Source organism: Diabrotica undecimpunctata, chromosome 5 (genome assembly GCF_040954645.1).
Source record: "Diabrotica undecimpunctata isolate CICGRU chromosome 5, icDiaUnde3, whole genome shotgun sequence".
NCBI classification, from domain to species: Eukaryota; Metazoa; Arthropoda; class Insecta; order Coleoptera; family Chrysomelidae; genus Diabrotica; species Diabrotica undecimpunctata.
In genome coordinates this window covers 31,616,085-31,628,804 of record NC_092807.1, presented here as the reverse complement: position 1 = coordinate 31,628,804, position 12,720 = coordinate 31,616,085, and the positions used below count along the sequence as shown (strand labels likewise).

Sequence of the window (12,720 nt, the reverse complement as noted above, 5' to 3'; positions counted from 1 at the left end):
CAATATTGGTAGAAAAACGAAGTAAGCGAAACATATGAAAAATTCCTAATTGTCTTTATTATAAACGTATTAATAAATTATATCAGAAATACGCATTGACAGTATGCAAAGTTTAATATAAGGTGATCATTTTTATTTCACTTAAAAAAATAAAGAGTGCTTCACGTATGTATATCAGAGGTGCTATCAGAGGGATACGCAAAGAGGTATGGATGGAATGTCAGAATAACACAATCCTTAGCGATGCACACCGACGGTGGCTGTAAATCAAGATTTTGACTTCTCGCTAAATCTCATCATAAACGAGTCGTAAGTTGACACAAAACAAAATGGTTCAAATCACAAGCGGCGTTTCCTTACTGATAATGATGGCTCGGAAATACATGAAGAGGTAGGAATAGGGATTTAATGGTGCTAATACCAGAATGTATACACAGTATCCTACTACATGGCGTAGAAGCCTGGACGCTGGCAATTATCTCATTACGATACATGGAAAACTTTGAAGATGGATATTCCGCCGCATTCTAAAAATTCCATGGACTGACCATGTTAGAAATGAAATTTGAAGGGGTTGCATAGGTCTTGTATTTTCAAAAAATCTATATATTTTTTTTATTCCATATGAAAGTATATTACTCCAAGAGCATTCACACCAAATTTCAAGTAAATTCGAGGAATATTACCGGTGTTATCGAGATTTGAATACCGCGCGGTCGGTACGTGCGCTTCCAGTTTTAAAACTTTTATCGCGTTAACAAACACGTTTTATCAAAACTTTATTTTTCTTTGCAGTAGGCACGATTTCTCGAAAACTAATCGATCTATTTTGCTGAAAATTTGCACAGTTTATCTTTATATTATTGTTTCGTGATTGAATGAAGGGATTGAAAAACATTTCTCATTTGTCTCATATTTTTTAGCAGTTTTCCGATTCTCATTGTTTTTAAATCATTTTTTTATGAACAAGATCGAGTCGACCAATTTAAAATCCCTTCATTTAATCACTACACAATATTATTAATATAAACTGTGCAGAAGTTTCAGCAAAATTAGTCGATTCGTTTTCGAGAAATCGAGCCTACCGCACGGAAAAACAAAGTTTCTAGAAAAACGCGTTTGAAGTTTTTAAACTGAGAGCGCACGTACCGACCGTGCGGTATTCAAATTTCTATAACTCCGGTAGTATTGCCCGAATTTACTTCAAGTTTGCTGTGAATACTCTTTAAGTACAATAATTTCATATGGAATAAAAAAGTGAATCGATTTTTTCAAAATACAAAGCCTATGTAACTCCTTAAGACGTGCAAATAGAGATAGTGAACTTGTAGAACTTATTAAATTAAAAAAAAAAACAGAAAACATCTTATCTTGGACATATATTTAGACACGAGAAATATAACTTCCTTCTACTAATAATCGAAGGGAATATTTAAAAATAGCGTATTCCTGACAAAGACAAATGATCTGGCTCTGTAACATAGGTTGGACAGGACTAGACCTCCAAACTCTAATAAAAAAAACACAGGATAGAGACGAATTTGCAGAAGTCATCGTCAACCACTATTAGAAACAGCGCCCAAAGAAAAAGAAGAACACCAGAATATATTCCAGATGAATATATTTTTGAGCTCAAGAGTATCTGAAAAAACAAATTAATGCGTAAACATATGTTTTTAGCCTCTGTTAGCCAAACTGCACTAAAGATATGAAATGCACAACTTATGAGTCCGTAACAATTTGAAATTGCGAACAGTCCCTTAAGCAACTGGCGAAGCTTAACATCATAACTTTTTTATAGGTTCAAAGGCCTACAGGAATTGATGGTTAAAAGATTGCTGATTGTCTTAATAAAGACAATTCCTACTAAGGAAAATTGTAGGTCAAAGACAAGCAAAGAAGGTAATACAATCTTCTACTCGCTTTGTAAAAATACTAGAGATTCAGAAAACTGAAGTGAGGGTATTCATAAGGGTTAATTCACTGGACACTGTAACAGAGATGGCAACTTTATAAAAACTTGGAATTTAGAGAACTGTATAGAGGAAAGATCAACTTGGAAAATTCAGAGGAAACGGCCGAACATATTATCTGTAATTCTAGTGTAACTGTTCGCCAACACTATAAACTATAAAAACCTGGAATAGTCAGCAACTGAAGCAACAAACGTAGCAGCGATAATAATAGGTCTTTTTGGAAGCCTGATTCCTTGGACTCATACATAGATGTAGGGTAGAACAATAGGAAGAGGAAAAAGCACTGTTAAATATTTCAATACTACACCACTAGGGTAGCGAAAACAATAGTTGGTGGTTTTTTGAAAGCTTTCTCACTTAATTTTTGGATCGAAATCGTTTTGTGCTATCCGTCTGTCTGTCCGTCCGTCCGTCTGAAGATGAGTGCAGCCAAAACTGTAACATATACACAAACTAATGACGGATTCGAATCCAGTATTGTATGTGTCAGGAAAACAACAGAATTTTTACTTCAGGTTCTTAGAAAATTATGAAAAGCTGTCAGCAAAACATAGAGCACATTTTGATAACGTGTTCGTCGTCTGCGTCTAATAGGCTATTGATTATTTCCAAAATTTGCCTGATCTGTGATGCACAGATTAATACATAGTCAGCAACACATAAGCCAGGCGCATAGTGCTGACAATAGAAAGTTAATCGAGGAGCCAAAAAGCAGATATCGTAATGGGGCAAAACACTGATGCAACAGTTACAAGATATAGCTTTGACAATAAATTCAAAATTGATATAGCAGGCAGGGAAGACTGGAAGTTGTATCACTGCGTGGAAGAAAAAGAAAGGCAAAAAAGAACGCACCGTTCAATTTCCATCTTCACAGATAGTCAGGCAGCGCTTAAGGCACTCAATTCTGCAGAGGTCAATTCTAAGCTAGTATCGATTGCGTGGGTGCCCTAAATAAACTAGGAGGTCGTAGCAAGGTTACGGTAGCCTGGATACCAGGGCACGATGGTCATAAGGGCAATGAAAAAGCAGATGAAATGGGCAAACAAGGCTTATTAATGCTATTCATTGGACCGAAACCCTTAAGTGGCGTTGCAAAGGCAGTAACAAGAATAGCTACAAAAAAGTGTGTAGCATACAAATCTCTGGAATGGTGGAGGAATTCACCAGGACAAAGACAGGCGAAACAGTTCATTATAGAACATTCGCCAAAATTTACGGCAGACCTAATAAGCATTTCCTGTAACACAGGAAAACATTCAAAGCCATGGTAGCTCTGTTAACAGGACACTGTAAGCTGAATAGGCAGTTGAAGCTGATGGGATTGGCAAATGATGATCTATGCAGATTTTGTCACCTAGAGGAAACGGTTCAACTGGCCGCTTATGCCGATGATATTAATATTATGAGTAGAACATCAACAGGAGCACAGAAAACATTGCAGAGTTAAAAATGCAATCCAAAATGCTAGGTCTGGAAATTAACACAGAAAAAACAAAAATAATGATACAGACGAGACGAAATATAGTCCCACAAAACATTATACATAAAGATGACATTGAAACGGTTGGACCGTTTACATACCTGGGTGTAGAAATATATGCCGACGGATCAGAAGATGAAGAAATACGGAAGAGAATATCGCAGGCAAACAGAGCCTATTTTGCCCTCTCCTATATATTTCGGTCTCAAAGATGAGAATCTATAAAACCTTAATTCGACCAATAGCATGCTATGGCAGTACAGCATGGATTCTGAAAGAAACATCCAAAAGCAAACTCGATACATCCGAAAGGAAAGTACTGAGGAGATGGAGAAGATCAGCCACAGACAAGCAAGGGTGGAAGCAAAAAATAAAGGAGGCAATTTGGGCTGTAGTGCTGTAGAAGAAGAAGAAGAGGAAGAAGCAGCAGAGCACATTTTTTGTCAGCGCGATAGCCTGGCGGCAAATGTGCGGTTCTTTACATTAGGCGAAGAAAAGCCACCGGCACAAAGAGATATGATATAGAATATTCTTAACAAACTGCAAATAATATTACAAAAAGGAAAATCTACTCTAACCGATAGAAAGATAGAAGAGGAAACTCTAACCGATAAAATTTATAAAAAAATAACTTACCTCTAGGATCTCTAACTGTATCAGCTGATCCTAAGTTTCCAGCTACTTGAGAAAAACGCACAGCTATGGGAGTTTTCTTACCTACGGATTCGAACACCTTTGATACTGTTAAATCCGTAATCGCATCAGTACACTAAAATAAATAATATCAGTAAATATGTAAATAATAGTAAAATAAAAAGAGAAATCAAACGATTTCTACCTGGCGAAACCGAATTCAAATTTTTACCACTGTGTTTCCTAAAACTTGCGAAACAAACAGCTGGATAAATTACTCGGCAAGGGAATCTAAAATTGCATTCCACATGCCGTTCATCCTGGTCAAAATTCGATATGTAAATAATAGTCTTTTAAATCAACGTTGATGTAATACAAAATGTAATCGTTGATGGATTCAACAAATGCGAGTAACGGTACGTAAGTTGAAAGGTGACAACACCGCTGTAGACACGCCAATTGTGACATTGTGACATCAGTATCGTAAAGTTGTATATGAAAGCATAATATTTTGTCAATTCTTCGTGCATTGCTTACAGTTTCTTAACCCTCTATTGCGAACTCATGGCTAACTACAACAAAACCAAAATCATGGTTGTTAATCGCCAACAAGACTTTCCTGAAACACGCACTATTGTGGTGTGAGAGGTAGTTTCCTCTATGATATATCTTGGAGCTCTAGTTAAGAACACAGACAGTTGTGAATCCGAAATTCACTCAAAGCAGCAACGATTGAACTAAACGTCACGGGGTACGACGTAATCGCCACATTACTATGACAAACAAGAAGAGATTCGTTTTAACTTTGGTCTTTTCCATATTTTACTATGCATGCGAGACATGGACAACGAAAGAATCAGATAGACGACGCTTTGAATTTCATGGACGACACGTCGCACAAATGTCTCGGTTCTAGATGATATTAAACGAAATCAGCGTCTCTCTAATACTGTTTACTCTAGAATTTTAAAGTTCTTTGTTCATATCCATCGAAGCGATAACAAAATGGTTGGGGGTCCAAGAAAGGCCTCCGAGTCAACGCGGCAGATCTCCACAGCGATGGCTGACATTACGAAAAAGCTTCTCAACAAACAGTATACTAAGGCAGTACATGTAACAGATGACCGCGGCCAGTGGAGAAATATCAAACTATCCGAGCTGCTAAAGCTCAATGATGAACCACAACACATCTATTACGATGTTAATGACTATAATGATGACAAACCCTATGTTGATCTGTGTTTATTGTTAATTCGTGTTTGTCGTCTTCAATTGTTTTTATTTCTGCATATTGTCAAGGGCTCTTTGAGAAACATTTTCAGATATAATAAAGAGAAGAGAAGTAGTATACAATCTGGCTGTACCACCTGCTTTAGTTATGATAGCATCACTCTGAAGTTATGATATCATCACTGTGTGCTCGTATTTTGAATAGCTATTGAATATTGAGCTAAACAAGTTTGAATGCATAAACGATGAATAAATAAACACAAAATATTTAGAATCCCAGAGTTCCTCCTTGAATTCATTTCGTTGTTGGTCTGTCTGGCTTTGCAATAACTCTTGAAGAAAAAGTCCCAGTTTTAAAACTTGGTACAAATGTTCGTCGTGGTCTAACGAAGAACTTAAAACTTTGTAGTTCATGTAACATAAGTAACTGAGTTAAATTTGGAATCGAAAAGGTACATAATTGAAAATACACTTGTCCGATATCGACGAATTGCATTATATCCACAGGCGTGTTATTTAAAAGCATTAGGAAGCTTAAACATGTTAGTTCTGATTTAATTTACTGTGTCGTATGTGTTAAATTATTTGTTTCAATTATTTGAAGCGATTTCATTTGAAAAGATTTAATATTTTTATGTAAAAAATACAGTTTAAATACCTCAAAATATCCAAATGCACCAGCTCCTTTTGCGTGCACAACCCTTTCGGGAACTCTCTCCCTGTTGAAATTTTGAAGTTGCTGGAGCATTTGATAATCTCTTAAGACGATTGGCCCATATTTGCCCGCTGTTAAGCTGACGTCTTTGTTAACCAAATCGATTCCAGCGGCATCAGTAGAGTAGCCTATAGATTTCTAAAAAATAATAAATGGATTAAAATTCGTTTTGTATTTTCTTCAGATTTTGTTTCATTTGGGGTATTTCTTATAATACAAGTCCAAAAAATTACTTGACAATTTATATATAGGATGCCAGATCCTATATATAATGTTATGTTGATTTTAATGATATTGATATGATATTGAATATTGCATTGTTGCCACATATTTTGGTTTAAATTTTAAATGTGCTTCACTTCTTTCACAAAAGTATAAAGTATATAAATTAAAGTACTATAAATCATAACATGTTCAACTTTCTGTATAATTAAAAAGGGTGCAAGGGCAATACACCAATATTTTTTTCTGATTGTCAAAATTGACACTCATCCGGCCAGGTAAACGACAGTTGTTTTGAGTAGTATGGACCTCTGTAACAAAAACCTATATGTCTCCTGCAGTAGATTTTTTGGACTTAATTAGTTATTAACAAATTAAGGTCAAAAAACGGAAAATTTTTGCTTTTTTCGTCTATCAGCAAAAAGTGAAGCATTTGAAACAAATTTTAGAAGGGAAGAAACTTATAAGTCTTATAAAAACTTTCAAAATGGCGATTTCTAAATATTTCTCTCCTTATTTGTTGCTTAGGAAGTTGCAAAATAAGTCAAAAATTTCGAAGCATTTGAATCAAATTTAAGAGTAAGAAACTTATAAAGTCATATAAAAACCTTTAAAATGGAGTTTTTTAAATGTTATTATCCTTACTTGTTGCTTAAAAAATTGCAAAATGAATAAAAAATTTTGGTTTTTTATAAATATTATTTAATTTTTTAAAAATAAACTTATAACCGTTATATTACATACAGTGTTGGGTCTTGTGGTGTTTAAAATATGATCAAAATTTCAAGTTGATTGGTCATATAGGTCAAAAGTTATTTAATTTGTTTATCCCAAATTAAATATTTTTGCAACAATATAAGTCAGAAAATTATTAAGTGCTATTAATTATACAATCAACTTCTGAAAGAAGAAGATTCTATTATTATTATTAAGAAAAAATGAGGAAAAATAATTTTAAATATTGTAAAATAATTTGGAAAAAACGTGTCGATTTTTTGCTTATAAACAATTGGAATAACTTTTTAACCACTGACTGCAAAAAACTGATTTTAAAAAAGTTAACCTAAGACACTTTGGGACGAAGTTAGTGCCTTTTTTTATTCATTGATAGCATCTTTGTTTATACCAATTAAGATAATTTATTAGGGTCGTCTCAAAGAACATACTTTGAAGTTTTAATGTGAAAAAATCGAAAAAGATTGCATTTTAATGGAATCGTTCACAAAGCTTCAAAAATGTGGTACTCAAAATTGGTTTTTGAAACTAGTGAGAGCGGTGGAGGGGGAAGGAGCTGTTAACAGTATCTTTTTTTCTTGTTTACGGTTTTCGACGTTTTTTTTTTAATTTGTATGTATTTTTTGCGTACATTCTACTATGTCTACTTGTGTACTTAATCTACTTTGTTTAAACAATTTTTTTGAGGAATATTTAAGGTAATTTTTAGTGTAAAAAATAAATATTTATGAATAATATAAACTTCTTTTATATAATCCGTATATAAACTATTTTTTTCTATTATTTTATTATTTCTAATTATTTCTGTAATATAATTTATTGATATTGAGCTCTAAAGTTTCAATTTAATATAAGTTTATTAAAGAAATTTAAGATTTGTTGTGCATTTTACTTATAATTCGCCAGCATACTAGCATTCGCCACGAGTTTCAGTTTGATTAACGAAATTAGATATTTGTTAGACCTGCATTTGCTTTGATGAAGGTATAACTTTCGAAATAGAACTTCAATTTATTTAAAATTAGAGCCACCTGATTCGAACGAAGCAATACATAAACTAACTTTTAATGAATATTTAAGTTTTGCACAGCTGCATCCGGAAATTTGTACCTGCAGTTGGCTGTTTTAATTTTAATACAATATTAACTGAAAATTGCTGTTCTAGTAGCTGTTTGTGGTAATCAATCTAATAAAATATCCGGAACATACGTAGTCTACTCAAACATAAAAAAGTACAAGCAGGATCTGTGTAATATTAAAGAAGAAAATATACGAGTGACAGGTGTCAATTCATAGGGATTTCAAATTTCTTCTAATGACGGTACACAATTTTATCACAATTAATAGCTAAATACAGCACAATAAAAACGGCTAAAGCTAAAAATAAGAAAGAGAAAATAAAGTGGAAATCTTGTCAATTGACTAACAATAATTGTGAGGGCCAAGCGATATGACGAAGAAAGTATAAAGTGGAGTATAGAGAGGACAAACGATATAATAAACGCTGTACTTAAACTGCCGTCAAGCGGTCTTGCACTATAATGCCGTTAACAGCTATGACGTCATTCGTACGATGCGTTTGACGGCATTTTCTTCGTCTGCCGTTTTCAGTTTAAGTGGAGACAAAGTATTTTGCAAGGCCTTTTCCAAGTTATATTCTTTTTCACATTTCATTACTTAAATGAGGAACTGACACACAAAAGCATCGTGTCCCACAAACGAAATTTTTCAGGAAAGAGTATTTTTATTGGACAAATTCGCTTTTACTTAGATCAAGACGGACATAGAGAGAAGCATCAAAATAAAAAAAATCATTAAATTGTAGACAATTCCGCTTTTGTGCTTTAGCTCCTCGTATGAAATTTCTTTTTGGTGCTTGAATATTTTTTTTCTACAGATTTTCTGTGAGAAGTTTCAAGTCGACCAACATCTAAAAACTGCGACTTATAAGTTGAAGCTATAAAAAATTGCATTAGGGCAATCGATTCATACATCTCTTCAAAATGTTTAAGATCAAAGATGTCACGGTTTCGCATCATATAAGATTTAAATTTGTAGCTGTTTATATTTTTACTATATTTGAACGTATTTATATTTGTCTTTGGCTTTTATTAGATTCTTAATAGAGTTTATATAGTCTACTCGTTTATTATTTTTCTATGGGAATATACATACCCAATGCGAAAGAAGGAAACCAGCGAGTTCTAGATTGAACATAATATATTCTGTTCCATTTCTGATGACCTCAATTGTTAGACAGGGTGTTTCAAAAAAAAGGTAACCCCGTCTCTAGGGTAGGTAAAAATCTGAAAAATAATTGGGGTTTGCTTAGTAAAAAATTTTGTAACGCCATCCGTTTTCAAGATACAGGGCGTTGAAGAAAAAAAATTTTACGCATTTTTTACGATTTTGCCGAAACTACTGGCAACATTGTAATGAAATTTTATACGAATATGTTTTGGAAGCTGATACATCCCATGAATTTGTTTTTATATCTGATTCTCATAGAGGGCGCTAGTTACACGGATCGTACTAAGTATTAGTCAATATAACTTTTTTAAGAGTATAATTATTAATCAAAATTTCAAGTAAACTTAAACATCATTCAATTTTACATGAAAAAGGTACTCTTGGTAAAACTCGATACTGTGTACCGTTTTCGGAATATTTTGATTTGAAAATTATGAAGTAATAATTGATGCTGGTAGTAATGATAAAGTTCTAATAGGTATACCGTTATTTTCTCCAAGTGTGCCATGGAAATCTGACATTTATTGATTGTTATGACGATAAATCAACAATAATTAGAGTTTTGAAACCTTGTTATTTGTAAAATCAAATCAAAATGTACTCAAATGTTGAATACACTGACATGTTATTAACCTTAGGCGAATGTTTAGGATGTTCTAGTGCAGCTGTGACAAGTTATGCAGAAAAGTTTCCTAGAAGAAACTTACCAAGTAAAAAAACATTTAGAGCCGTTGAACGACGTTGTCGAGAAACTGGGAATGTGAGACCAAATAAAATAAATTCTGGTAGACCAAGAACAACAAGAACAATTAATAAAGAAAATAATATTTTAAATTTACTTGATCAAGATCCAACAGTTAGCGTAAGGAATATAGCAAGACAAACAAATACTTCTTCTTCAAGTACTTGGCGGATACTGAAAGAACAGCAATTACATCCTTATCATTACAGACAAGTCCAAGAGCTCTTGCCAGATGATCTACCGGTTAGAGTGGATTTTTGTGAAACATTGCAACAAAGGACAGCCCACAATCCAAATGTTTTAAAATGCATTCTTTTTACAGACGAGGCCACCTTTACGCGACAAGGTATGTTTAACTCCCATAATGCACACTACTGGTGTGATGAGAATCCACGAGTCAAAAGGGTATCACATTAACAACACTCATTTAAAGTTAATGTTTTGGCAGCAACTTTATTTAACAAATTAATAGGGTATCATATTCTACCTGGAAATTTAAATGGTGATATGTATCTTGATTTTTTAAACAATTCCTTATTCGAGATATTAGAAGATTTAACGCTAAACGAGCGAAGATCTTTATTTTTTATGCACGATGGAGCTCCACCACACTTTGATAGAAGGTGTCATGATTGGTTGAGTAATCATTTTCCGAATCGATGGATTGGTAGAGGTGCAGAAGCTCCGATTCATTGGCCTCCTCGGTCATGCGATTTTAACTCTTTGGACTACGCAGTTTGGTCGTATATTAAGGAAAAAGTCTATGCTACAGAGGTAAATTCACGCCAAGAATTGGAAGAAAGAGTTCAACGTCAATTTAATGACATCATAGCTGATCCCCTACCGTTTAGAAGGTTAATGGAATCTTTAGAAAAAAGAATAGACTTATGTATTCGCGAAAACGGAGAGCATTTTGAACACTTACTGTAATTGAATTTTATTTTATGTTCTTAGTCATTAATTTAATTTTCTTCTTGTGAGTTTTGTTTAATTACTAACTATTTTATACCAGCATCAATTATTACTTCATAATTTTTAAATCAAAATATTCCGAAAACGGTACACAGTATAGAGTTTTACCAAGAGTACCTTTTTCGTGTAAAATTGAATGATGTTTAAGTTTACTTGAAATTTTGATTAATAATTATACTCTTAAAAAAGTTATATTGACTAATACTTAGTACGATCCGTGTAACTAACGCCCTCTATGAGAATCAGATATAAAAACAAATTCATGGGATGTATCAGCTTCCAAAACATATTCGTATAAAATTTCATTACAATGTTGCCAGTAGTTTCGGCAAAATCGTAAAAAATGCGTAAAATTTTTTTTCTTCAACGCCCTGTATCTTGAAAACGGATGGCGTTACAAAAATTTTTTACTAAGCAAACCCCAATTATTTTTCAGTTTTTTACCTACCCTAGAGACGGGGTTACCTTTTTATGAAACAACCTGTATAGAGGTCATCATATGTGCGGAACGCAACACAAAGATGTTTGTGTTGCGCTCCTACAAGACCTGTATAAAGCTCTGTCAGCAGCAAACATCCGGTAAAAAAATTGCAAAATACACGTTTTAGGCAATTTTTGCAAACATATTGGAACTTCAATATTCCTAACGAGGCAACAAAGGACAATGTGAATGTTTGGAAATTACAGTTTCTTTAAGCGATAACAATTTTTACGTAATTAAATTAAAATAAAAAAACATCGTATCTGGGCCACATCCTTCGAAATGATAAATACTCTCTTCTAGACGTCATCATGCAAGGAAGAGTAGAGGGAAGAAAATATTGGTAAGAAAGAAGAAATATTGGCTGAGGAATATCAGAGATTGGAGTAACCTCAGGGTTACAGATATTTTACGTCACAAAAGATAGGGAAGCGTTTAAGTAAGTGATCGCCAACCTTCGTTAGAAGGTGGCACAATAAGAAGAAGATGGTACAACTCACTTTCTTCTACATGGCATAAACAGAGAAGCAGAAGTTCTAAGAAGTGAATTTAGTCAATAAATTAATTTCAAAAGTTAAAAAAAAATTTTGAATGCACTTTTACGCGTACAAATCTATAAAGAAAAATTACTAGGTGTAAGCTTGCCTCCAGAGCCCGTAACAATTACAAAATGGTCTACAGTGAGTGAATACAAAGTCAAGAACTTTTAAGTAACGTACAAACTGCTAAAGAACTTATAAAAGTTAATTTTAGTTTTTATAAGATATAATAAAGTCATTAGAAAAAAGGAATTTTTGGTGATGGAAAACAAACATTGTTACTTGAAAATTTTGAAAAATATTTAATTACAAATTCATACTATTATGTTTTAAATTCTTAATTATAATATCAGTTTTTGTGTGTCATTTCATTTGTTTTTATGTAAAAAATAAATTGGTATTAAACATAATTGTTTATATTTAATATTTTGTTTTATTTTTAAGTATTTTTATTATACATTTGCAAATTTAGGCAAATTTAGAAAAAATAGCTGCATATTTTGGTAATGTTATGTTGCGTATATTCCGCTCTCCACTCATGATACTATATCGACATAGTAAACATTAGTATTAAGTCAAATATTTACCATGGAATCACTAATAGGATAATATTACTGTCATGATTGCATATGGCGAATTGTGTGGTATTATTAAATACCAATCACATCCGATTATTAATAGACAAACATAGATCAAACCAAGCAAAAAGATTTTAATCAGCTTAAATGTATCAGAGACAAAA

The 12,720-nt window shown here is 33.1% G+C and overlaps 2 protein-coding genes across 2 annotated transcripts in view; one reads left to right on the top strand and one right to left on the bottom strand.

Moving 5' to 3' along the window:
- LOC140441244 (mannosyl-oligosaccharide alpha-1,2-mannosidase IA-like) overlaps positions 1-12,720 on the top strand; it is a 396,800-nt gene that overhangs the window by 155,067 nt on the left and 229,013 nt on the right. The gene's annotated exons all lie outside the window — the stretch shown is intronic.
- The window catches only part of LOC140441245 (catalase-like), a 53,240-nt gene that overhangs the window by 36,436 nt on the left and 4,084 nt on the right, over positions 1-12,720 (bottom strand). The window contains exons 2-3 of the mRNA XM_072531841.1: positions 5,981-6,175; positions 4,096-4,228 (exon numbers count right to left, since the gene is read on the bottom strand). Of these exons, the coding sequence (XP_072387942.1) occupies positions 4,096-4,228; positions 5,981-6,175 (328 nt within the window). The remainder of the gene's footprint in view (positions 1-4,095; positions 4,229-5,980; positions 6,176-12,720) is intronic.